This window comes from Sebastes fasciatus, chromosome 15 (genome assembly GCF_043250625.1).
Source record: "Sebastes fasciatus isolate fSebFas1 chromosome 15, fSebFas1.pri, whole genome shotgun sequence".
In the NCBI taxonomy this organism is placed as follows: Eukaryota; Metazoa; Chordata; class Actinopteri; order Perciformes; family Sebastidae; genus Sebastes; species Sebastes fasciatus.
The window spans coordinates 4,631,431-4,655,719 of NC_133809.1; the positions used below are offsets into that span (position 1 = coordinate 4,631,431).

The window sequence follows — 24,289 nt, forward strand, 5'->3', positions numbered from 1 at the left end:
TTACCTGTTTCATGTACTACTGTCAGGATATAGCGACCGTTTTATAAAAATAACTTACTTATCTAACTTAAAATAACCTACTTTAGCTTTAAACCGTTTCTGGCACCGAACAGTGTGTATAATCCCTACTGTTTCCACCCGGACGACAACAGAGCTACACCAAATGTCACTTCCCTCTGGAAGACAGCAGTCTATGCTCGGGACACAGCGCAGTTTGAGCTGCGCTCGCCGGCAGCGCCCAAAGTTGGTCTTTGTCGTCGTGGTGTGGCGCAAGCCATTGGAAATAATGGGGTTCAGAGCGCAGTGGTGCCGTTGTCGCATTGTGTCTGATTGGGCTTTCATTGAGTGAAGGAAAAAATTAATAAAAACTGATAAATATTACTTTATGCTAGAGAGTCACACCAGAGGGGCAAATTATTCAGTTTTCTTTTCTGAGAATTAAAAGTAAAATTAAAAGTTCAACATAAAAATTCTGTTGCAGTGTTCTTATTATTTTGTTATTTTCATTGTTTTAAAGTCACCAGAATGCAGGAAACAAAGTCTCTGAAACTATAATTTGTCTAGGGAAGAACCCCCAGAACCTCCGCTTTGGTTTTGAAATCCTCCCTTTTTTAAGGTCTTGCGGTTGGCAAGTATGCCTACACAACATATGCACACATATGAAGTTAATGTACTTTTGCACACATAAATGCACATGTTTAGAAAATAAAAACACAGTGTTGGTGGTCCTCCCCCGTCTTAGGTCATGACAGGCCGCTCTGGTTTGATGTTTTGTAATTCAGTTCACCGCACCGCTCTAACAAGTACACACCCATACACTGCAGATAAAAGCGGTACAGGTTACAGCACAGGAAGCAGTACTAAGCGCAGGCGAGGTATTTGTTTCAGTTCCTATTTAATATTGCTTTTGTATGGTCTACCAAGGCTGCACAGCGTTGCCAAGCACAGAACAATTTGTACCGCGCTGGGTACTTTCTCCTTTGCAGTAGGATTTATTTAAAACCAACACAACAGAGTGGTAGACATGGCGCTCTGCTGCTCCCCTCCTCTCCATCCGTACACCACAACCCCTTCCCCAACATAGTAATTATTCCAAGATGTCTGAAGATGTCAATGAATTCCCAAACCTTGATCGTAAAGCTTCCCTTTTCCATGTGCCTGAGTAAAAATGTGCTAAATCGAGTGTGGCATTATGTATAGCAGCTATAATGCAGACGCACACACAATTTATTATAACCTCTTATCAGGCAGTTCAAACTAAATTCATTGTGAACTGCAGAAACGAGTTGCATCATGTTGTATGCACGTTATGCATATATATATTTCATACAGCTGTTGGATGTTGCATACATCGCATGCATGGTCTGTGTCCATAAGATGCGTTTTGCACTGTCCCTTCTCTCTGTGTCTGATGTCCTTCTTTGTCCTTGCCGCGTGTCGTGACGGCGTATCATCCATATGCTGCAGCACCAAAATTGCATCCATATTCCAGCACGTGTCGTAGAGTTAATATGACATATGTAGTTAAGGTCTGTCTGTGTATTAGTGTGGCGTTGTACAATACATGTAAAGGATTGTGACTTTGTAGGCAGAGACACAGCAGAGCACAGTTCACAGAGATCTCACCCACACTGTAAAGAGACGTAGAACAGACAGCAGACTACACAATCCACTCTGTGTCAGGTGGAGGATTAAACAAGACGGCTAGCAGTGAGACATACTGTAGGATGACGAGCTGGGGGAACAGTAGGTAGCCAAGATTGCTTAATTTAAATTCTGTCAGGGCGATGCGGGATACAACTAAGCTAAGCAAAGAGACAGCTACTGAACAGGACAGGGCAGGGCGTGGGATGACACTGCTGAGGTTGGTGGTTTGATTCTCACCGGCGCCCTGCGTGGCTAAAAAAGGTAGCTTAAAAGCCTCATTTGAATAAAACGGCCATAAAATATTATCTCGTTTGCAATGTCACATCCTCTGGAAGGGATCCAAATCACTTATTTCCTCATGCTACATAGCGTAGGAACATGGTGGAAACAGACGGATATACAGTAGACTTTGTGCCGGCATTTTCTCTCTCCCGCTGCCTCACATCGATTCAGTTGTAACTGTGTAGTTCTGTTGGGGGGTGGGGGGGGACACCGCAAATGAAAAGCAGTGAGATGTGCTGTCGGATGGCGGGCGGGCTGGAGCAGCATACAGTAGAAGGCTGTGTGGAGAACAGCATACTTGAAAGGGAGATGGTGGCCTGGCTTTAATCGAGCCGGAGGAAGAGGGGAATGTGCAAGCAATTAGCAGGAATCCCCTAGCACTGGCGTTTTTTTCTTCTTCTTCTTCTTCTTCTTCTTCTTCTTCTTCTTTCCCCCTTTCTATGAAAATCAAGGCAGCCAATTTCTCCAGCGAGCGCTTGGCTTGGTGTGTGTAGTGGAACAACACCCTCACTCACTCACTCCCGAGCTTATTCACTGCCTGGCTTGTTCACTATGAACACACAAACTGGGTCCCTGCTGCAGCACCTGAGCATAATCCCATACCTGTGTGTGACTGTCAGACAGAAAAACAGGAAGAAGAGAGGGAAGAGAATGAGAGATATGAAAAATGAGATGTACAAAATAGATGGAGGGGGTAAGAAAAGGATGAAGCGCCGGGGGGGTGGAGGGCTTTAAATTGGAGCGTGTTCCAGCGCTAACCTCAGTCAGTCACGATGCCTGGTCTCTCTCGGCGCTGCAGACGGGGCCGGATTCATCTGTGAACTCGCAGTAGCCAGCTCACTATAGCTATCAATCCCTCTCAGGTGAAAGGACCAGAGGATTACTGCATAGCCTTTCAGTCCACAGACCTCACGCCAACAGACGGATGTGACATTCATGCAAAAAAAACAGAAATGCCGCAGGAGTGAATTCTTTCACAAATTAAAATTTTCAATTAGACATTTATTCAAAATGAATCACAATGACGGCACTCTTGGTGTATTCATGTGTGTCCTTTGGTTGAGGTCACAGTATGAGTATGAAATATTCTAGTATTACTGTAGTTCTTACATTCCTAAAAATAATGAAGCCAAATTGTCTGTTTGTACTGGCTTGGTCAGGTTTGCCTAAGGTATGCACTGATCTGACTTGTTCAGCCCTGTTACAGTAGAGTAGGCCATTTGAGGGGGGATGAAGATGAGGTGCCAACCCTCTTGTTAGCAAAATGACCAAAATGCATCCCTCTTGTTATCCATCCCACCTCTCCATCCCCTCTTAGCAGAGAGAGTGCAGGGGCAGCGTGTGGCGTGCAATACCTCCAAACAGCTGACATGTTTGTTGTTAGCTCCCTCAGCTATGCGGTCTACCGCCGTGATGCTTGACGTAGATGTAGTACGTGCACGTGTAATCAGATAGACCCCGTTGTTATCGGTATCCGATGCAGCTATTTGAGTCAGTATCGGCCTGATATGCGACATCAGTATCGGATTGATGCATCCCTAGTTTGTCTCTGACCTTAGCCTGCAGAAACTCTGCTTTCTGCAGAGTTTCTGCAGTGTACATGCACAGAAACACTTGTAGCTTCTCAGACCCATACAGATTAATTACACACATTGATGTATGGAGGTGTGGGAACAGATTTGAACACACACACAGCAACAGCATATGGCCGAGTGCACCCACTCGGCCTGCTGTCCAGCATCAGCCCGGCCAGCCAGAGTCCACCTGCTTGCCAGACAGCTCGGTTCGTAGCCAGCCTCACGGTCAAGGCTCTGCCGTGACATCATCAACGTCAGACAGCAGCCTGGGGACACAGCTGTCTGTAGCCGAGCCAACTGCTCTTCCCCTTAATCAAACAGAGTCGTGTTTAAATTGTTTCTAATATATAGAAAAAGAAGCTTATCCGGTATCTCGTGCGTAGATGTAAATGTGTGACGACAGCGAGCAAACATAGTCAGCGCGGCGTCTAAAATAAAGAATGTCAAGGATAAAACAGTCACTGATGAAAACTAGTGCGAGCAGAATGTGTCCTGGAAAAGGAGATTTCAAATTTAATTGTGAGATTTTGTCAGTTTTAATTAATGTTTTTCGCCCGTCACTTGTCACAATATGGAGTTACATTTTCCCTATATTTCCTGTTAACAATGTAAGCGTCCCTCACTGAAAACACAGCGGAGAGCTTGCTGCAAACGCGGTTTCATTATACTCTTGTGTTTGAATAGGGAGCTCTACCAATCTTCTTTCAAGCAACCTGAAGGACAAAAAGAGTTTTCTCTGCCGATGTGACTCATTGTACTTCAAGGTCCTTTGGATAAAAGCATACATCAAATAATGTGCTGTTTACCTCGGTTGCCTGGCTGGACGACAGCACAGCCTTGTTAAAGTTAGATTTTCTAAGGACTTGGTTGGAAAAACACACATAGATAACCTACAGATAATATTGATAAGCTCTCAAATACAGCACTGCACATGTCTCTAAAGGACGACACGTCATCACATACAGGACAAACCAATCAATAACTGACTTAATAGAGTGGTGCAGGGATTACGTGTTTTTTGAAGGCCAACCAGGAAGTTAGCATCGCCCTGGTTCCCTCGACAAGAAGGCTTTTGGATTATCGCAGAAAATAAACTCTGTGGCAAACAAACGTTTTGTTCCGCAAGATAATCTTCACAAATGAACACCGCTTTTAGGATCTTTGAAGTAAAAAGCTAACATTAGGCTATAAACGAACTACACCACGGTCACATGACTTCATGTCAACACCACTAAGCTAAAGGCGGACTAGAGTTCGGCATGATGACGTTTACTAGTCTCATTTAGCCGCTTGTTAGCAACCACCTTTTTAAGACACAGAAAAGCTCGTGAGACATTTACCGACGTATTTTATGCCGTAAAACAAAACGTTAAAATCTCTAAAGCTGCCTTCACACGATGAGAAATGTTCTCTTCACTCACTGCGAGGTAGGGCGTAGAGACTTGCAGAGGCAAAGCGCAACGCAGGTGTAATATGCCATCAAAAAGTGCACAAGGAACGCCATTCACTGTTTCTAGGCAACAACAACAGTTGCAGCTGTTATCTCATTGGTTGTGCTTTGAAAGGTCAGCGGCAACTGAGGTCAAAATTTCAATAATGTGAACAATAATTTGGCATTTCAAGCGGTGCGCAATGCCAAGGGTAGCGCTTCCGGTAAGTCGGGCAACACCGTTCTCCCCATAGGAAAACGATCACACAGCCAGCGCAGAGCAATTTGACCTCTGATTATGTGTGTGTTTAAGCTCTAACCAAAAACCCATTCAAAAAACAATTGACTTTGAGACGAGGGAACCGGAAGTACAGAAATGCTAACTCGTTTCCGGGTTTTAGACAAAAACATGTTATTAAATCCTTTAGAAAAAGTGTATAATAATGGATAGTAGTTCTGAATATGCAAGAAAATAAAAAAAAAAATAGGCTGATAGGACTGCAAATAATGATTATTTTCATTATTGATTAATCTGACGATCATTTTCTCAACTTCACAAACTACGTAGTCCCAGGTGAGGTCCTCATATGTCTTGTTTTGTTCAACCAACAGTCCAGTAACCAAAAACAATTAATGACGTTCCAGCTGTCCAAGAGGTTTTTTGTTGGCAGTAATATGGATCAGTCTGACCTTTTAAATGTATTTGGTTGTGTCTTAGAAATACATTTTGTAGACTTTATTTAATATTTGTATAATATTGACGACTCCAGTTTGAAATATTGATTCAAAATGCAGGTTCACATCTACAGTAAATGTATCGCCTCTGGAAAGGTGAGATTTTATCGACCGCTGGCTTCTGAAATTGGTCCGTCTATGTCTCATTCTCTTAGCTGCTGTAGTTTAAGATTCAGTATGATTTAACAACACAGAGGCTGAAAAGCTGTAAGAAGGCTTTCGTTGACAGGTTGAGTTGACAAATAGCAGTGAAAGTGTGTGCCTGTGAATGTGACGAGAGACCAGCAGAGACTTGTCCTGGTGGAGCCGGGATGGAAGTGACTGTGACCTTGTGATGAGTTTAAGAACATATTATTACATCATCCAAACCACATTTGGCTCGAGGCTACACTCGTGGTCGCCTTTCAGCGGCTCTGTGGCCGCAGCGTCGCAGACTGCCGAGGTGGCTTCCCACCTGAGCGACCGGTCCATCCATTTTATGTCTGCTTATCAGAGACACGATTACAGAGGAGTCCCTTCAGCACCGGCTCTACTTAGCGGATCACCAAGAGGCTTTCCGAGGCCAGCGTAATATGGATTTGCCCTCCACCTGGTAGTGATGGAGAGGATACGATCTCAAATACAAGCAGTTACAGTTGCACTCCTTCATAAGGAGCGTAGGAGTTCCCTCAGAGATAGGATAATGATCTCGGAGTAGAGGAGTTGGCTGTCACCTAAGAAGTTAAGCTGGATGTGTAATACCTGCAACAACTCGTGTCTCCGCTGTTATTGAAGCGGAAACTTGAAGCTCATATTTACAGTTAAGTATTTTATAGGGTGGAATGATTTTGAAGAAAATACCCAATTGCGATTATTTTGACTGATATTATAATTTGCGATATTAGAGAGCATGATAACTTTTACATTATTATTCTTATTTTCATTGAAAACCATATTAAAATGATTATGGTGTGTTTTTTGCGGGGATCTGCACCAAACAAAGATGTTTTCTTAAGTCTGTAAAATATGACGTTTAGGGCTAAACATTTCTGCATCATTACAATATTTAATATAAAATGGTATTTTGACACATTTCACCTTTCGATAAATTGTGCAGCCCGAGTATTTTACCTCTCGGGGGGTTTGATTTCGGGCTGCAAGATTATTTTCTGATTAATCTGCTGAGTACTTTTTTTCTTTTAATTAATGAATCTTTTGATTTTATTCATCAGTTTTGTTTCAACTTTGCCTCCTTTCCAAATCGAACCTCATGTGAAGACAGGTTGCCAAACCTCTTTCTAATAAACCAACACTTAACACGTACATACTGTAGACACAAATTTCCTTTTTTTTCATGACGCTCTGCACAACTTTCAACAACGTGTTTTTCGTGTGTTTTCCTACGAATGTCCAACAACAGGTGACGCACGTGTCAATTTTTGCCACAGTCTTTTCAAAATAAAACTTTGTTAGGTTTAGGAATAGATCGACTTGGTTAGGTTTAGGCCACAAAACTACTTAGTTAGGTTTAGGAAAGGAGCGTGGTTTGGGTTAAAATAACACCAGGTGTGGCGTGACTAAAGTACGGAAGTTACGTGACTAAAACTTCTTAGTTAGCTTTCGGAAAAGATTGCGGTTTTGCATGAAATAACTCGGGAAGTGCTTTAACATAAAGTATGGAAGTTACGTGACAAATAAATTAACGTTGACTTCTGGTTTCACGCGGGACACGAACACCGGTCTCCTGGGCGAAAGTCCTCTGTTTTTTACCCACCTGTCCACCCCGATCTCCTCTCTATGCAGCATTTGCAGCTCTTTATACTTCCCGGTTCACAATTAGCTGGATTACATACAAATTGATTTTGTGCTGACCGTCCAGAAAAAAATGTGAAATTCATGTCTATGTACATGAATCAATACATTAAATTTCATGACTATTTCACGAATAGCTGTGTGACTGAGCTGAATAAACATGTACGTGACTCGTAACAGGTTGACTTTTCAGTGAACCTAAATTAATGAAAAACAGAAATGCATCAAGAAAATGTTTTCAAGGTTTAAAAAGTGCGTAGGCGTTCTCTCTCACCTAACTTCAGTGTGCCCCTACGCCTCTTGGGAAATACCATGCGAACGCATACTGTAAATTGCCTTTTACAACGTGTGTGTAATTAACATGCCGACTGAAGTTCTTTAAAAATTTCTGGGGAATTTACAGGAGACAAATAAAGGCCAAATGTGGGCCTGCTGTTTAAAATGTTATACGAGCGGCGCGGAGCAGCAGAGCATCGGGAGGAATTCCCTCTCCGCCTGGTGCTCTCTCAGCGACCACAGCTCCAGAGAGGACGGGTGCCAAGAGAGCCTGTGGGCACAATTAGCCAACAAAAGGCCCGGCCTCCTCCACGGTGCTGGCCGAGCCCTCGTAGATTCCCCCACAAACGCAGCAGGGGCACCTTTTAATCTCTTGCCCTCTTCACTTCAGACTCTCAGCCTCACCTCTCCCTCAAATTCCAGGGTTTGTCCCTCCTGGGGCTTCTGGCATCTGTTTAGCATGTACCTGCAGCGCACCACTCTGCATTAGATCAGCCTGCACGATGAGGGAGGTTTGGCTCGGTTTCAACCTGGCTGGTTTATGTACACACCAGAGGTCGTATAAGTTGACTTCCTGTTGTCTTGGAGCATTTAAATACACATCAAAACAGGCTTTTCTTCATGCAATTAAGGCAACGTCTGTACCGGGTTAGAGTAACGACTGAGTCTTACCAATAAAGTGCTCGTAGAACGTATGAGGCCCTTCCCTTTCACTTGATTAAATACCGTAAGCCAGCAAACAGCAGCAGGAATGTGAGGTGTATAACATCTGCAGTCTTTAAGCAACACACACAGTGATTAAAAGAAGGTCAAACAGGGTGGCTACCTGCCTTTATTAATATATCCCTTTATTGATTCAGCTTCATGTAGAAAAACAAGTACACATCCTTCTGTGCTTTTGTACACACCATGTTAAGTGAATATAATTTATCAATAGAGCAGAGTGCCATCACAAAACTTGGGACATTTTGTACTTTAAAGATGGATAAACTCTAGATATATTCTATATGTTTCTTGATACCCTTTTCCACCAAAATTAGCATGTACTGTATATGCAGGATTTTTTAAACACAGGAAAACCAGCTCAAAATAGGCGATAGACTCCGAGTGCTTTCCCATTGCAAGTATCCCATACTCATACCCATGCTCTTTTTCTAGTGTCATTTTTAACACACCAGAAAGGCCAGTTCGACGTCAGGGACGCGCCGGCCGGCACCGGAAGCAGGGTTAGAAAACAGTGAAAATGTTACGGTGGATTTCTTTTTTTTTAAATCCAGCCCATTCGCAGGAGAAGGCGTATAAATGCCACAATAATGCACAAGGCGTTTAGCGTGCAATAAATACGTCTTTCTTGATATCCACGTGTCATTTGTACGCCATGTATCCTGTACTGACTGCAATGTAAATGCATCCACGTATCAATGCTACATTAAAAGTTAGTGACGTAGTATAAAAAGCGAGAAAGCCCAGGCGGGAGGTGAGGTGCATGGGTCCAACAAACACTGAACTTTTAACCAGGAGACCGGTGTTCGAGACCGTCGTTGATCATTGTGACGTTTGTGACGTGTTTTCCGTAGTTGTTTCCGTACGTGTATTATTAATATATGTACTTATTTTAAGCCCAACCATGATGTTTTTCCTAACCCTAACTGAGTGTTTTTTGTTTTTTTCTTGCCTAAATTTAACTGTGGATGTTTGTGTGCCGTACAAATGACACGCGAAAAGGCTAAAATGCGTACTCATGACACGCGGACTGTCCGTGTAATATCGTGGTATTTATACTGTACGTCTTCCTGTGAGACCTGGTTGGAACAGTTGGAACAAACACCATTTTGATGAGGTTTATTTTGTTTCCGTTGAGTTTGAATAAAGTGTATTTCAACGATCAGCGAGTTAAAACGGCTGTTGTCTGACTGGAGTCTGGTGGCTTTGAGGAGAGCATATTAATTGAATGTTTTGCACGTTAATAAATTAGAATAATTATCCAAATCCATGTTGATTTTAGTGATTATACGTTCACTTCAACGCGCGTCACATAGCATCGCACCGGAAAATTAGCGCATCCACCCGGGTGTCATGTTTCCATCACTGTCGATCGGAGCTGGAGCAGATAAGTAGCCAGATGTTAACGGGTGTTAGTGGGGTTATTTATCCAGTGGGAAAGAGGGAAGTCCTTGGCTTAAAATAGTTCCCAACAAATTGTGTCTCCTGAAATGTTAAATCTTTTTTTATTGCTCCATATTAGTATTTGGTGATTTTGTTTCTTGCTCCTCTCTAAACTTCTAAACCGCCTGCTGCTGTTAAAGGGGATTAGAAGGCGATGGCCATTATTTAAGCTCTTCCCCAACTTCACCCGCTGATGCTGTACTTCTACTAAAAATATATTCATCCAGCTTTAGCCTCTTCTAAATTGTGCCACACTGCACCAGGATTGCGTTTGTGCCTGTGGTCGCCAAAATTGCAAAAACTAGTTCCATCCATTATGCCCCGAGTCCACACTTGTGATTGGTAGGAGCGTTTATAGTCCTTTGCAATTGATTATGTTCACTTGTTTTATGTTGACTGCCATGCGTGGTAAGGGCTGGGTTTCCTGCCGTGTTTAGCTGTGAAGGCGCTCTGAGACTTGGTAGAAGAGATCATATTAAATGTGGGCACGCACATACACCTACAGGGCTCAATCTTTGCCTGGGGCACTTAAATCACTAATAACGTGTATGTGAATGTACCTTGTACAGATTCTTTCTTTCTTCTTAGCTGTGGGAAGTCATGTTCCCTGCACAGTTTTTTCTTCTCCTTTGAGGACACAAGGATCAAAAAAGGGGATTCAAAGCCGAGGGAAGGGTCGGCTGCTGTTTGATGGGTATTTGTGGCTGCAGAGACAGAAATCATAGGAACATCTCTGGTAACATTTTCACAGCTGACACCCCTCTGTCTGTCTTTGTCAACTACTTGCTGTGTCAGTAGTCCTCCAACTGATGCAAAAACCACAATCGCTGCAAAGGCAACAAGCAGCTGCCAGCCGTCTTTTTTTTTTTTTTTTGTGCAGATAGCGCGTATCATACCAAGGTTTGGGCTTATCAGGAAGAAAGAGTTTGTCATGTGGTATGTACTGACACTACATCAAGTGATGAGCGGAGCGGATGCTGCCTTGCTTGTGGGTTTTTTTGACATGTAAACTCGGCTGACTGACAGATATTTCCCCTCATGTATATGTTGGGTAATGATGAAACGGCTGATTCTAAGTAAGAGGCTCGGGTACACAAACACCTACACGCCCAGACAGCAGATCAGTGAAAGCAATGAGACGTACGTGTGATACTATTCTAACCAGCTCTGACTTCCTGCCTGCAAGTAGACAGCTTCCTCTTTTCTGCAGAACGTTATCAGATATCCTTTTTTTTTTTTTTTTTTTTGCATGAACTGTACATCTAAAAACTGAACTTTCTCTTCCTGGTAGAGCTGACTTGCCACTCACTTTGGTTTAACCACTGCTTGCATTTATTTCATCATAACATAAGAAAGCATACGATAACTGAATGTGAATGATAATTAACCTCGAGAAGCTTTTAATATTCAGGACAGACCAAGAAGAAATGTGCAGGGGGATTTCCCCTTTACAGAAGCTTTTTCATTTCTAGTTGTGAGATATTCTGCATGCATGGGTGCTTTATAAGAGGCACACTGAGTTTTAGTTCCTGCACAATTCATCATTTTAGTTAAAGGGACTCTATGTAAGAATCAGAAATTGCTTGTTAACAGCGACACCTGTGGCCGTTAAGTCAATGAAAGTCAGCGTCCTGTTGCTCGCACTTGTGCTCGCTGTACGTAGACATGAATGATCATCGCTCAAAACAGTGAGGCGACACACGTCAGTTTAAACCACAATATCACTCTATATTTCAGCTGCTTGGCAGTAATGTTAGCTGACCAGACGAAGGTCTCTCCATGAATCAATGCTGATCCTAGTGTTGGCTTTTCCTGCCTCAGCCTCCTGACCGCGGCCGGAGGGAACAGGGGAGACACCAGAGTTTCGGTCGGAGACGATAACGTTTCTCTCTGCAGAGCCCCGTCACTTCACAAGACACGGGAAACCTCTGTTGGTCTGGAGGAGCTGTAGCATTTATTTCTACACAAACGTCTACTGTACATTCACTAGATATTCCCACAGCTAAACTAACTCTTCTGCAATGTGTAGTGTGCGCGCATGCACGTGAGGGTGGAGCGAAAGAGCGAGTATGTAGTGGAGTCTGAGTCTGAACAGCGTAGCCTCACGTGAGCGCACATAGGACACCGACCTGCAATGATTTATACGTGTAAGAAGTTACAAACAGTACCTTTAACTATAGCAAATTTTGTTTTCAAGCTTTTTCGGCATTAAGAATAGTAATAATCATGGTCCAAAATGATGTAAAATTGCATAGTTTTAGGTACGTTTGGGGGAGGACCCTGAAACCCTCACACAAAATGTATAGCGTTGTTTTGCCTGTGATGTTTGCAGGTTATTAATTGAAAAGACTGATCTTCTTGTGTTGCTGCTGTGCACACAGGACTACTTGGCTCTATAGCCTAGCTTTGTCTCGACTTATAGTTGACGTATTGTCTTATAATGAGGGCACTTAATAGTTCTGGAGCTTTATTTATTTATTTATTTATTTATTATGCCTCCGCACCAAATGTTGAAGTTGTCATTATCAAGCTTCTTTCATTCTTTAATTCAGTTTGCCTTCTCTCCATATGGAGGACCTTATGCAGAGAGTGATAAAGCAGCTCATTAGTTGATATTTAATTTGATGGGGGATTAACAAAAGATCTCGTGACTATCAAAATGATCTTCAATAAACAAGTCAATTTAAAAATGGATTTGATGTAAATGGCATGAAACGATCAATATGACCTGGAAGCAACGGGCTGAAAGAAGAAGAGGAAGCGTTTGCATGATTATTCTGAAACGGCCAATAAGAATCAGATCTGGTGTGACACTGTAAACGCCATCATGGCGTCGGCTGACTGAAACTGTCTTGTGACGCAGTTGTTGCAGGAGAGGAGGAGAGCAGCTGACAGAGTTTGTCAGCAGAAGGGACGACGTTGAAGCACAATACGTTACTTGTCGATCAGCGTGTCATCGCGTGCCTCTGCGATGATGTAATCGCGGTTTGTGCAAAGATCTGACTTCTGTTTCTCAGAATGTGGTTGTGATAGCAATCGGTACTTGTGTGTGTGTGGTATGCAACTCTGTCTTCACACCCCACACACACACACACACACACAACTATCTGTTGATGCACCTTTGTGTTATGAGGCATTTTGTTTTCGGGCTGTCCGTCCGTCTGTCCGTCATCGCAATATCTCAGAAACGCCTGCAGGGAATTTCTTCAAAATTGGCACTCAAGGATGAAGTGATTAAAGTTGGTGGTGAAAGGTCAAGGTCACTTTGACCTCACAAAACACGTTTTTGGCCATAACAAGAATTCTAGGGCTGCCCCTTCTTAGTGGATTAGTCGACTAATGGGTCGTTTTGGTCTCAGTCGACTAAGATTTCTTTAGTCGAATAGTTTTTTTCATCCTGAATGACTTATTTCCAAGAAACTTCTGAGCACCTCTCTGGTAAACACAAGATTTAAAGTGGTGATAAACTCAGTTTTACAGATCTGTCCATTAAATCAGCTAATTGATTAGTCGACAAAATCGTATGTTTGTTAGTTGACTAAGAGTTTCTTTGGTCGAGGACAGCCCTAAAGAATTTGTATACTAATTATGAAAATTTCACACAAATAATAATGATGAAGTGACATTTTGGATGTAAACTGTAACTTGACTGGTTGGCGGAGACATACAACCGTGAGGCGGTGATTCTAGTTAAAAATTCAAAAATGAAGTGGGAGATATTTTCAAACGTTTCTTCTTATGCAAAGCAGCCATGTATGTTTTGTTTATATTTGTTTTTTTGTTTTGTTATTTTCATAACACTATCACTTAATACTTGATATGCTATTATTAAAAAATAAAGTACATAGTAGGTTAAAATATTTAATTGCGATTAATCACATGATTGTCCGTAGTTAATCGTGATTATTCGCAAATTAATCACATGTTTTTCATCTGTTCAAAATGTACCGTAAAGGGAGGTTTGCCAAATGTTTAATACTCTTATCAACAGAGGTCAAGGGACCCTTTTGAAAACGGCCATGCCAGTTTTTCCTCGTCAAAATTTTGCATAAGTTTGGAGTGTTATTTAGCCTCCTTCCCTACAAGCTAGTATGACATGGTTGGTATCAATGGATTCCTTAGTTTTTTTTTTATTTCATATGATACCAGTATCTTCACTCTAGCTTTAAAACTGAACCTGCTACAACCCTAAAAATCGCAAGTTGTGTTAATGTGTTATAGAATTTAGTGGCGTTAAAATGAATTTGCGTTAACGCGTTATTATAACTCTGCCCTAGTACATGGATACAGGAATTTATTTATATGTTTAAAGCAAATTTCTGACTCTACATCTTTAACCTTAATCTCTAAAATGATAATGTAGTTTAGTATTGTGTTTCTATACGTCCCAGTCCTTCAGGTGTCCTCGTACCTTTTAGTTTCCACTGACTCTTTTGGTCAGTATGTCTCAATTCACTCATTTGAAGTGAATCTGCTTCTGATTTCACAACAGAAAAGCCTCCATGACTTCTAATGAACCTGTCTGTAAAACACCATCAGAGCATGAAGTATATAAAGGTCTTTAATCAGCTGTCTAACAGTTGTCTGCATGTGTCTACAGCCCATTATAGCAGACAAAGACAGAGCCAAAACAAATAGTGCAGTCTCAAGTGCAGCTCATTTAACTCAAATTTAGGAGTTTATGGTCTACAAAACTGTTGAAAAGGAAGTACCAGGTTACTCACTCCCACAGAATAAAACTTTCTTTATGTTCTTTTCAGTCAGTGTTACTTATTTGGCTGCTTAAAATTTAGAACAAAGCTCTTTATTTGTTCATGAAGTGAAGCTCTGTGTCTCACAACAGAGTGGCGTTCCTGCTGTATTTTCATTGATCTGGTAAAGCCAGTACATGGATAACACGCAGTCCCCTTCAATCCGTCTAAATCTCCTCCTGCATCTGTCGGTGCCAAACAGCTCAATACGGAGCAGAGCACATGAATCTTCATGATCACAGCACTCAGAGAGTAAGACGCAGGAGCGCCGCGTCCGCAGGAAGCTGGCATGATGTGCCACATAAATAAATGAGTCCAATAGAAGAACACCTCCAGGATAGAGACGCTTTGCTTTTGTTCAATCATTTTCTCTGTGAGCACTACCAATGATCTCTTTGAACATAGTTTTACTGATTTTTATGTTTCTTTTGCCCACTGTATGGTGTTTTATTTTAGGTTTTACTACCACTTAAAAAAATTAACTATTTTGATAATTGGTTTATCGTTTAAGACATTTTTTAGGAAAAAAAAGTCAAACATTTGATGGTTGCAGCTCTTCAAGTGTGATTAATTAGAGCTTTTTATTGTCTTTACGTTATTGTAAACTACTAGGGCTGTCGCTGTGAAGGAATTTCCCCTGCGGTGATGATTTTTTTTGTTGTTGTTTTTTGCAAATTTACTTTTTATAATTTATCCTGATTTTAGTGCTATATAGATATTCTTTATTGTTAGGATATGATTAGGTATATTGATTTTTAATTGACAAAGATGACACAACTTTAAAACAAATTAAATACTTGTTTATCGTTAAATGCAGAACACAGAATGGCAATGAGATGTAGCAGGGTTTTTTTTTTTTTTGTTGAGACTCTGGTTGCTATGATACGGAATATCCGAGGAATTAAAAATGTCGGCACAAAGTAGAGTACTTAATATGGATGACGGGAACGCTGAACCACGTAGGGAAAGAGGACGGACCCGGCGGTCTATGTGTTTTAATTTCTCCTCCATTGTTGTTGTTGTTCTGCACTTGTACATGTAGGATGTGACGGTTGGTCTTTGGGGTATTTGCCCCGCCCCTCCTCCATTGTGATTGGACGGCTGGATAAAAAGTGACGGCGGCGAGCGCTTCAACTCTCAGCCATCACGAAAAAAACACCAAATATTCAGCGCTTAATGCAGAATAGACGCTCAGGGCTTCGTCACGCTGCTGGCGTTTGTAGCAAAGTGTTAATATGCGGTGCTCCGATTGCAAAGAATTCGAAACAGAAAAAACGTGAACATAGCGGTTGTAGCGGCTGCTCGCCATCCCCTTCACTTGACTTGTCAATAGCGTGGTATTGCAATACTGCGGTTATTGCGACAGCTTTATTGTGAACTGATCATATTGGACAAAACGAGACGTGACGTCACCTCGGACTCTTGGTCATTTTTCATTGTTTTATAAACTCAACAATGAATGGATAAACTGAGAGAATAACCAGTGCATTATTTGACAATAGAAGTGATTATTAGTCGCAGCCATAGCCACATCGCTTATGTGATGTTTGTCATTCAGTGCAGCAGAGGAAGAGGAAGCAGCGTTCTGTTCTCTCACAGGCTGCATCAGGGAATCTCCAGTGTATCTCCCAATCAAGTTTTACATAAACTTCATTATTTATTAGGTAGAGCATTCTGTGGCCTATTTCACAATGCCCGATGAGACTTTAAGTTGTGGCTCTAACTTAATTCCTATTTGCTCACATATAAAGTGTTTTGCTGGATATTCCTAATTGAATTCATGCAGATGGTATGACTGAAAGTTTTAAATGTAGAGAGGGAATGCTGGTCCGGCATAACAATGCTGTTGTTGCTTTCAGTGTGGCGGGCTAGAGGAGAGGTAGATGGGTCCAACAAACACAGGACTTTCAAACCGGAGACCACTGATCGTGTCCCAAAGTGTTATTGAGTTATTTAGAAGTTACATCGTGACGTTTGTGACATGGTTTCCGTACTTCTGGTACATTGTTTCTTTACATATTTCACGTAGTTTAAGTACTTATTTTAAGCCAAATCATGATGTTTTCCTAAAACTAACTGCAGTTGTAATTTAAAATTAGGGCTGTCAATCGGTTGAAATATTTAATCACGATTAATTGCAAATTAATTTAATTTTATCTGTTTAAAATGTACCTTAAAGGGAGATTTGTCAAGTATTTAATACTCTTATCAACATGGGAGTGGGCAAATATGCTGCTTTATGTAAATGTATGTATATATTTATTATTATAAATCAATTAACAACACAAAACAATGACGAATATTGTCCAGAAACCCTCACAGGTACTGTCAGTGTGTCAGTGTGCCGACTTGACTATGACTTGCCCCAAACTGCATGTGATTATCATAAAGTGGGCATGTCTGTAAAGGGGAGACTCGTGGGTACCCATAGAACCCATTTTCATTCACATATCTGGAGGTCAGAGGTCAAGGGACCCCTTTGAAAATGTCCAATGCCAGTTTTTCCTCGTCAAAATTTAGCGTAAGTTTGGAGCGTTATTTACCCTCATGGTTGGTACCAATCATTAGGTTTTTTAGTTTTATATAATACCAGTATCTTTACTCTAGCTTTAAAACTTAGCCAGCTACAACTTAAAAATCATGAGTTGCATTCATGCATTAAAGAAATTAGTGGCGTTAAAAGAAATTTGCGTTAACGTTTTATTATCGCGTTAACTTTGACAGCCCTTGTTAAAATGCGCTCTAGTGACACACAGAATGTCTTTGTGATGTTGTGCGATTTATACGCCTTCCCATGAGATCAGGCTGGCTGGTCTGATTATTATTAGAGCCTAAACAATTAGTTTATTAATTGTTAAGTCAATTGACAGAAAATGTATCTGCAATTACTGGTATTTTGATAATCGATTAATTATTATTATGTAATTTTTTGATGACATTTGTTGGTTTCTATTTCTCAGATGTTAAGATTTGCTGCTTTTCTTTGTCATATATAGTAAATGGTAAATGGACCTGGACTTATATAGCGCTTTTCTAGTCTTCCGACCACTCAAAGCGCTTTACACTACATGTCAGTATTCACCCATTCACACACACATTCATACACTGATGGCAGAGGCTACTAAGGTGCCAACTTTGCCCATCAGGATTTAATCTAAATACTCATTCACACACCGATGGCTATGCCTCCGGGAGCAATTTGGGGTTAAGTGTCTTGCTCAAGGACACATCGACATGTGACCCGGAGCAGCCGGGGATCGAACCACCGACCTTCCGATTGGTGGACAACCTGCTCTACCCTCTGAGCCACAGCCACATAGTAGTTAATTGAATATCTTTTGTCGCACAAAACATGCCATGTGAAGACGTCACCTTCCGTTTTGAGAAATTGCCCTTTTTTTGTGCAATATTTTGTCATTTCTTCGATTAAACTAATTAATCAAGAAAATAATTGGCAGATTAATTCATAATTAAAACAATCAGTGGCAGCAATGTTTATTATTGTGTTAACACAAGTTTTTGTTTTGTCTTCCCCACACTGCAAAGAGAAAAACATAATATATAGACGGCTGTGACAGAAGATGAATCGCCTCAACAACTCACTTGTAAAATTGGCTCGCTCAGTATTTTGTGGTTTATTAAACTGATGCATAAGAGATGATAACTGCAGAGGGATGCATTTATTGCAGCGCTCTTTAATAAGGCGGAACGTGGCGATTTAATCTCTCGGGTTATTTAACCTCGCGCTGCTGCAGCCTTTTACGTTAATGTGACAGCTTTCGGCTCAGACTCGTTGGACGTGTTACAGAAATGTTACTCGTCGGGGCTTGTATATAGACATTTACATTAAAGGGTGCATGTCTGAAACGGGCTGTAACCATAATAACAGCAATATTAATAATGTTATTACCGTTATTAGCTGTGAGAGAGATGTTTGTCAGAAACATGTACTCAACTAGAACGCACGCTATGATGCAATAACTCCAGCTGTGCCTCAGGCTGCTGAGCTGTGAGCATGACTATTAAGTTTATTTAACTGCATGTATAAAAATGACTGAACAGAGAGGAGGAAAAAACAGACTTTGCAGGTGAGGTAAAATATCTCATGGTATGCAAAATACAGTATATTACTGTATATCCATTATGCTCATAGTCTAGCAGTGTGTTTGTGCAGCAGCTGCAGGTAGCACGCTGCATGACGGGGATGTGATCGACCTGTGTGTGTTGTGTAGGAGGGTGGAAAATGTATGTGACTGAAATCACAATCAAACACGCTCAGTAATGCAGAAGCAGATGTCGGAGAAATGTTCCAACACGTTTAATGTTAACACTGAAACTCAGATGAGGGAACTGATTTGTAATTCGATATTTGAGGAAGCCAGGTCAGGAGAAGAAGAAAAACACCGGGGAGTTTAGTTTGACTAACTGTCTGCTGCTGTCACAAATCAGAAAGATCTACAACCGGTTTTCATTCTTAGGATTCCTCTTGAGAACAAAAGACACAGTCAACCCATTTCCTCTTCGTCTCAGTAGTTGTACTGTAAACCAGACGTTTTATAGACATAATGTCAGCGTCGATGCTTTTCTCTCAGTGTGACAGATGTGCGGTATCACCAAGCTGAAATCAAGAATGTCCAGGAGACGGTGTACTCGTTAGAGGCTCACACAGGAAAAGTCTTTGACATTTAAAACTCTTTTTCTATTAGTAGCCAGTCAGATGGTCCTGAAGGTCCTGAAGGTCCTGAAGGTCCTGAAGGTCGCTACATCGGGCTAATACATCAATTAATTTAATTTAATTAACTTCAGTTTTGAAAAAGGAGGAATTTCTCTCTATTTAAATTCACTTAAGTTTGCCTCCATGTCTCTTAAAGGCATACTTCAACATTTTTAGAAATGTGTTCATTCTCATTCTTGCTTCTTAGATGAGAAGATTAATAACCCTCTCATGAAGATGGTTAGCGTAGCTTAGCATAAAGACTGGGATCAGTCCAAAGGTAAAAAGAAAAAAGAATCCACCTACCTACAGTAAATTTCACTAATTAACAGTTTGTATCTTGTTTGTTTAATATGTTTTATGGGGGTTATGTCCCGGACCATTTCTTGGCTGAGTTCCTGAAGTTTTATCAACACGGCTTTCTGCCAAGAAACTGTGAGGCACATAAACCCCAACTTGAAACTAATGACATTTAGAGCAGCGTGTCCTCACACAACGGTTTCTATGATATGTTGTGAGAAGTTATTCCTCATTTTTTTAGCATTCTCCTACGAATGTCAAGCAACACGTGTCAATTTCTGCTCGTTACGTGCGTAAAGGTTTTCATGGTTTTCAAAATAAACTTCCGTCTTAACAGGAAACAATTTGGTTAGGTTTAGGCAACAAAACTACTTGGTTCGAGTTCAGAAAAGATCATGGTTTGGTTTAAAATAACTAAGGAAGTGGTGTCACTTAAGTATGGAAATTACTGGACAATGTTGATTTCTGGTTTTACACGGGGATACGAACAGCAGTCTCCTTGGTGAAAGCCACCCCGACCTCCGACCTCCGACCTCCGACCTCCGCTTCTCTTTATACTTCCTGGTTCACAATTACGTGGATTACATACGCATTGATTTTGTGTTATATATATAACACATATATATATATATATATATATATATATATATTACAGGTCTGTGTTGAATACTCGATTCTGATTGGTCAATCACGGCGTTCTGCGGTCTGTAATTTCTGTATTACAGACCGTTGCTATGTGTTACAGACCGTTGCTATGGGCGCAGCTCTGATGTTGGACTCTGGCGGACCGTATTTGTGTCAAAATATTGATTTCTTCAGTAAGTAGCTGTGTAATAAGCGGGATAATGTACAGCCAGCGGGTCATTGTTGTGAAAGAATCCCCGTCGGGGTGCAGCATCGGCTCGCTGTACCTTATTCCTTACATATATATATATATATACATATATATATATACAGTATATACAAATTACAGTGCATTACATTTCATAGGTGTAGCTATGAACGGTGTATGACAACAGCCTGTTTTACCGTGCACACATGAGATTGGTATTGATCTTCTCATCTGTCAGCAAGAAAGTGAATAAGCATATATCCCAAACTATTTCTTTAAACTTGTCTGTATTCCCGAGGGAAGACTTAGTTTGCAGACAAGATTTAAAAATACACAAAAAGATCAACGCCTCATTAACCATCCCAGCAAGAGTCAAAGCACCAGAGAGGGACACTAAAAAGACATGCAACAATCTATTACAGCAACTACATCATTACCTGTGTAGATTAAACCAGCTAATTGTTGTGGGGATAAATGAATCCCCGCTTCTTTTACTCTCTCTCTCTCTCTCTGCGTCCAGCCCCAAGAGTGAAGGAACATTTTATATAATTAAAATTGCATTGTGTGTTTGTATGCTTGTCACATCAAAGACATCCTTTCAGGAAGTGAGATATCTTGACGTCCCTCTTCTATATCAGAGTTTCACATAGCGGACGGTGTTTGTTAGTGTGCTTGTACAGGTGTGTGTGTGTGATTGTGCCAGGTGTCCCTTTGTGTGGGATTTGAGTGGGGAAATACCCGCGCTGCATGCTGTTGATCTCTGGTTATAGGATGAATATGTAAACATATTGGCTTAATGCTCAAGAGGAGGCTGAGTGAAGTCTGGTAGCACATCCTCCCCTCCTCTCCTCCCTCTCCTCCCTCCTTCAGCATGAGCCCACAATGTCTCAATAACCTTCAAAGTATCCCCTCTCCATATCGGCCTCGTCTTTCTGTGCCATCCGCATGCTGCACACATCCACAGGGACGCGTGACAAACACTCGGAGATGTTGTACTCTAAATTCCCTCTCTCTGTGCATTTGTAGTGGAGCTCTTCACCAGATTAAGTTTAATTCCAAAATGAGATATCCACCATTTTAAAAAACGCTGCACCCTGCCACTGCAAAAACGATTGCCTGCCTGGAAGCAAAACTCACTATGGATTATCACTGATTGTACGAGCGAAGTCGAGACCTTCGCTGATGAAAAGAGAGTGTATTTCTGCATATAATCATCGCCTGTTAAAAAAATTTTTCTACCTAATGACTATGTTAAGGATGAGGCCCTGATAACGCTTTCCATCCCCTAAAGGGAATTCTTCTTCTTTCGCCTTCTGGTTGAACTACAGGGGCTGCCCACTTTGTGCTCACTCTCACACACAGTGTCTTTGACAGCTATAGCCCTCATTAGGAGGCAAAGTTTTGCTCCACCATCTAAATAGCGTTCGCTGTTTATCAGCTCTTTCTCTTTCTGCGTCCACGAAATCTCTGTCGAGGTGGTCAGACTGAGAAAAAAGTCAAGCGGCTCCCCCGTTGAGGCTGTTTGCATTATTTAAAATGTTCAAATCAATCAGAGCAACAGGTAGCAACGTGCACGCGGTGTCTTTAACGCTAACTAGAAAACAACATCTCATGGAGGAGATGTTTGGACATCATCTAGTGCTGAAAAGATTCATCTGCAACAATTTTGGTAGTCGATTTATCATTTTTGTTTTGGCTCTTATTCAGAGGGATTTAATATGTAATCTAACATTATCACCAGCATTACATACAAGCGATGACAACAGATTACTGGGTCAAAAACCACCGTTCAAAACACATTTCCTAGGCATCCGTGGAATTTTAATGAGGAATCTTGCTGTGGATATTGAACATTATTGATGTCTACTGTAGGGCGCTTTCACAAGCCATAGTCCGTTTGGCGTTACTACAAGGAACTTTTAACTATGAAACAGACTCAGTGTATTACTGATGCCACTATACGACCCAAACGAGACCATCAGCAAGAAGATTGGCTATTTCTATATAGTGATGGTGGATATTCTTGATGCCTGTCATCGGGTGCGATTCCCTGCAACATCAGATGAAACGATTTATGGCATGCGGGTTCACCAGAAACTCCTTCGTCCCAGGACGTATTACTGGGCCCGCTGGAGGGAAGGGAGGCACGGGAGAACCAGAACCAGGACTAAGCGGGGCAGACTGTCAGACCCTGCTGCAGTAAAATGAGAGGTTTTCTAAAGGGAGTCTGGCAGCTGCAGAGCTTCACAACACAAAGCGGTGGTGCTCGATGCTTTTGTCCACAGCAGCCGCCAATATCAACACAAAATGAAAGTTAATTGTAGTAACTTTTAAAGTTGTTTTTGTACCTAAATCTAACCACACCGTAAACATAAAACAACATTATGTGGGTCTTCTGGAGAGCAATATCAAATCATGTGCTTTGTTGTTAAATTTGGGTGACATGTTATCATAAAACGTTTGCAAAAATTCACTCAGTACAAAAACTCAAAACTTCATAGACATGCACAATTTAGCAGTATTGCACTTTTCACTGTGTCATCATAAGTAGACGTTGTCATGACTCATGTCTCCTAATGGCCACTAGGGGGCAGATACTTTGATCATGAGTCAACGAATGAATGAGTGAATAATATTTTTGTGAAGTACTTCCTGGATCAATGATATGCTTAAATTCACCTTCTTTGTCTTCGTCTTTCCCTCTTGAATATCAGCACTAAATGATTTGTATTTGTAACCGTCTCTCATACCAACAATTACTGTGTAAAATAATAACAAATATGTCATTTTAAAATGAAAATGTCTCCCTGCAGGGCCTGTTACTGTTAGCTGTTTCACCTCAGTGATTACTGTCTTTCTCTGCTCTCTCCTGCAGAGGCATCTCCCTCTGGGATGTCCAAGAATGGATACTTCTTTCAAGAAATGGGTGAGTCTGAGCCCAGCACCAGAACATATGATTGCAATGTACACTAAAAACGGTTTTCCCACAATGGAAAACAGAGCAGCCGATAATAAGGAATCGTTGGAGACACAGTGGCTGTATTTGAAACCTCAAACTATATCAGCAGAATGTATTGATTTCACCAAAATGCAGCATGTAATATGCAGTATAGAAACAAAAACAAAATCTATAGCATGTTAAGAATACCCAGATGTTGTACTTTAGAAAAAAATCTCCAGTCTGCATCAGACCAGGCGACCTCTCCTACTGTATCCCACAATGAAAAACGCTGGAACGGTACTCTATGGTCACAACAACCGTGGTCAAAAATGGCACGTTTTTTACATTTTTTGTAGCTATTTCATCACTAAATTCACTTCTGAGAGTTTTTGAAGTGAGAAATCCAATGTGTAGATTTGGAATATTGGCAGTATTACAAAAAGTTATGGTGAATCGAAAATTTGCGTTGTTGAGAAGCTCCAAAAACTGGAAGCTATTACGCCTGCCGGGGCAGTTTGAGCAATTTGTGTTGAGCATTAATGATCCTGTTTGTCTCATTCACCATGAGCTGTTAGAAAAAAAATATTTAAGGGGTGGTGGAGCTAAACCATGCAGTATCTTATAAAATCAACTAACATTGATCACAAACAAAAACATTTCAAAGATCAATAAGCTGCATTTTTCGACAATGCCTTAGGAGTCTGAGTTTGTTTTTTTGTCCAAGAGCTTGTTTAAAGGCTAAGGCCTGGTTTATGGTCGCCGTAGTGAAGCCAGCGTGAGGTTCGAGCGCCAGAAAAATACATCATAGCGACTTTCCAGTGGTGCGCGAGTTGTCCCGGCGCTTGGTC

The 24,289-nt window shown here is 41.2% G+C and overlaps 1 protein-coding gene across 2 annotated transcripts in view; it reads left to right on the forward strand.

The window, feature by feature from the left end:
- slc4a11 (solute carrier family 4 member 11) overlaps positions 1 to 24,289 on the forward strand; it is a 114,770-nt gene that overhangs the window by 10,849 nt on the left and 79,632 nt on the right. For both annotated transcript variants that reach the window (XM_074660839.1, XM_074660840.1), the window contains exon 2: positions 23,376 to 23,426. In XM_074660839.1, coding sequence (XP_074516940.1) covers positions 23,376 to 23,426 — 51 coding nt within the window. The remainder of the gene's footprint in view (positions 1 to 23,375; positions 23,427 to 24,289) is intronic.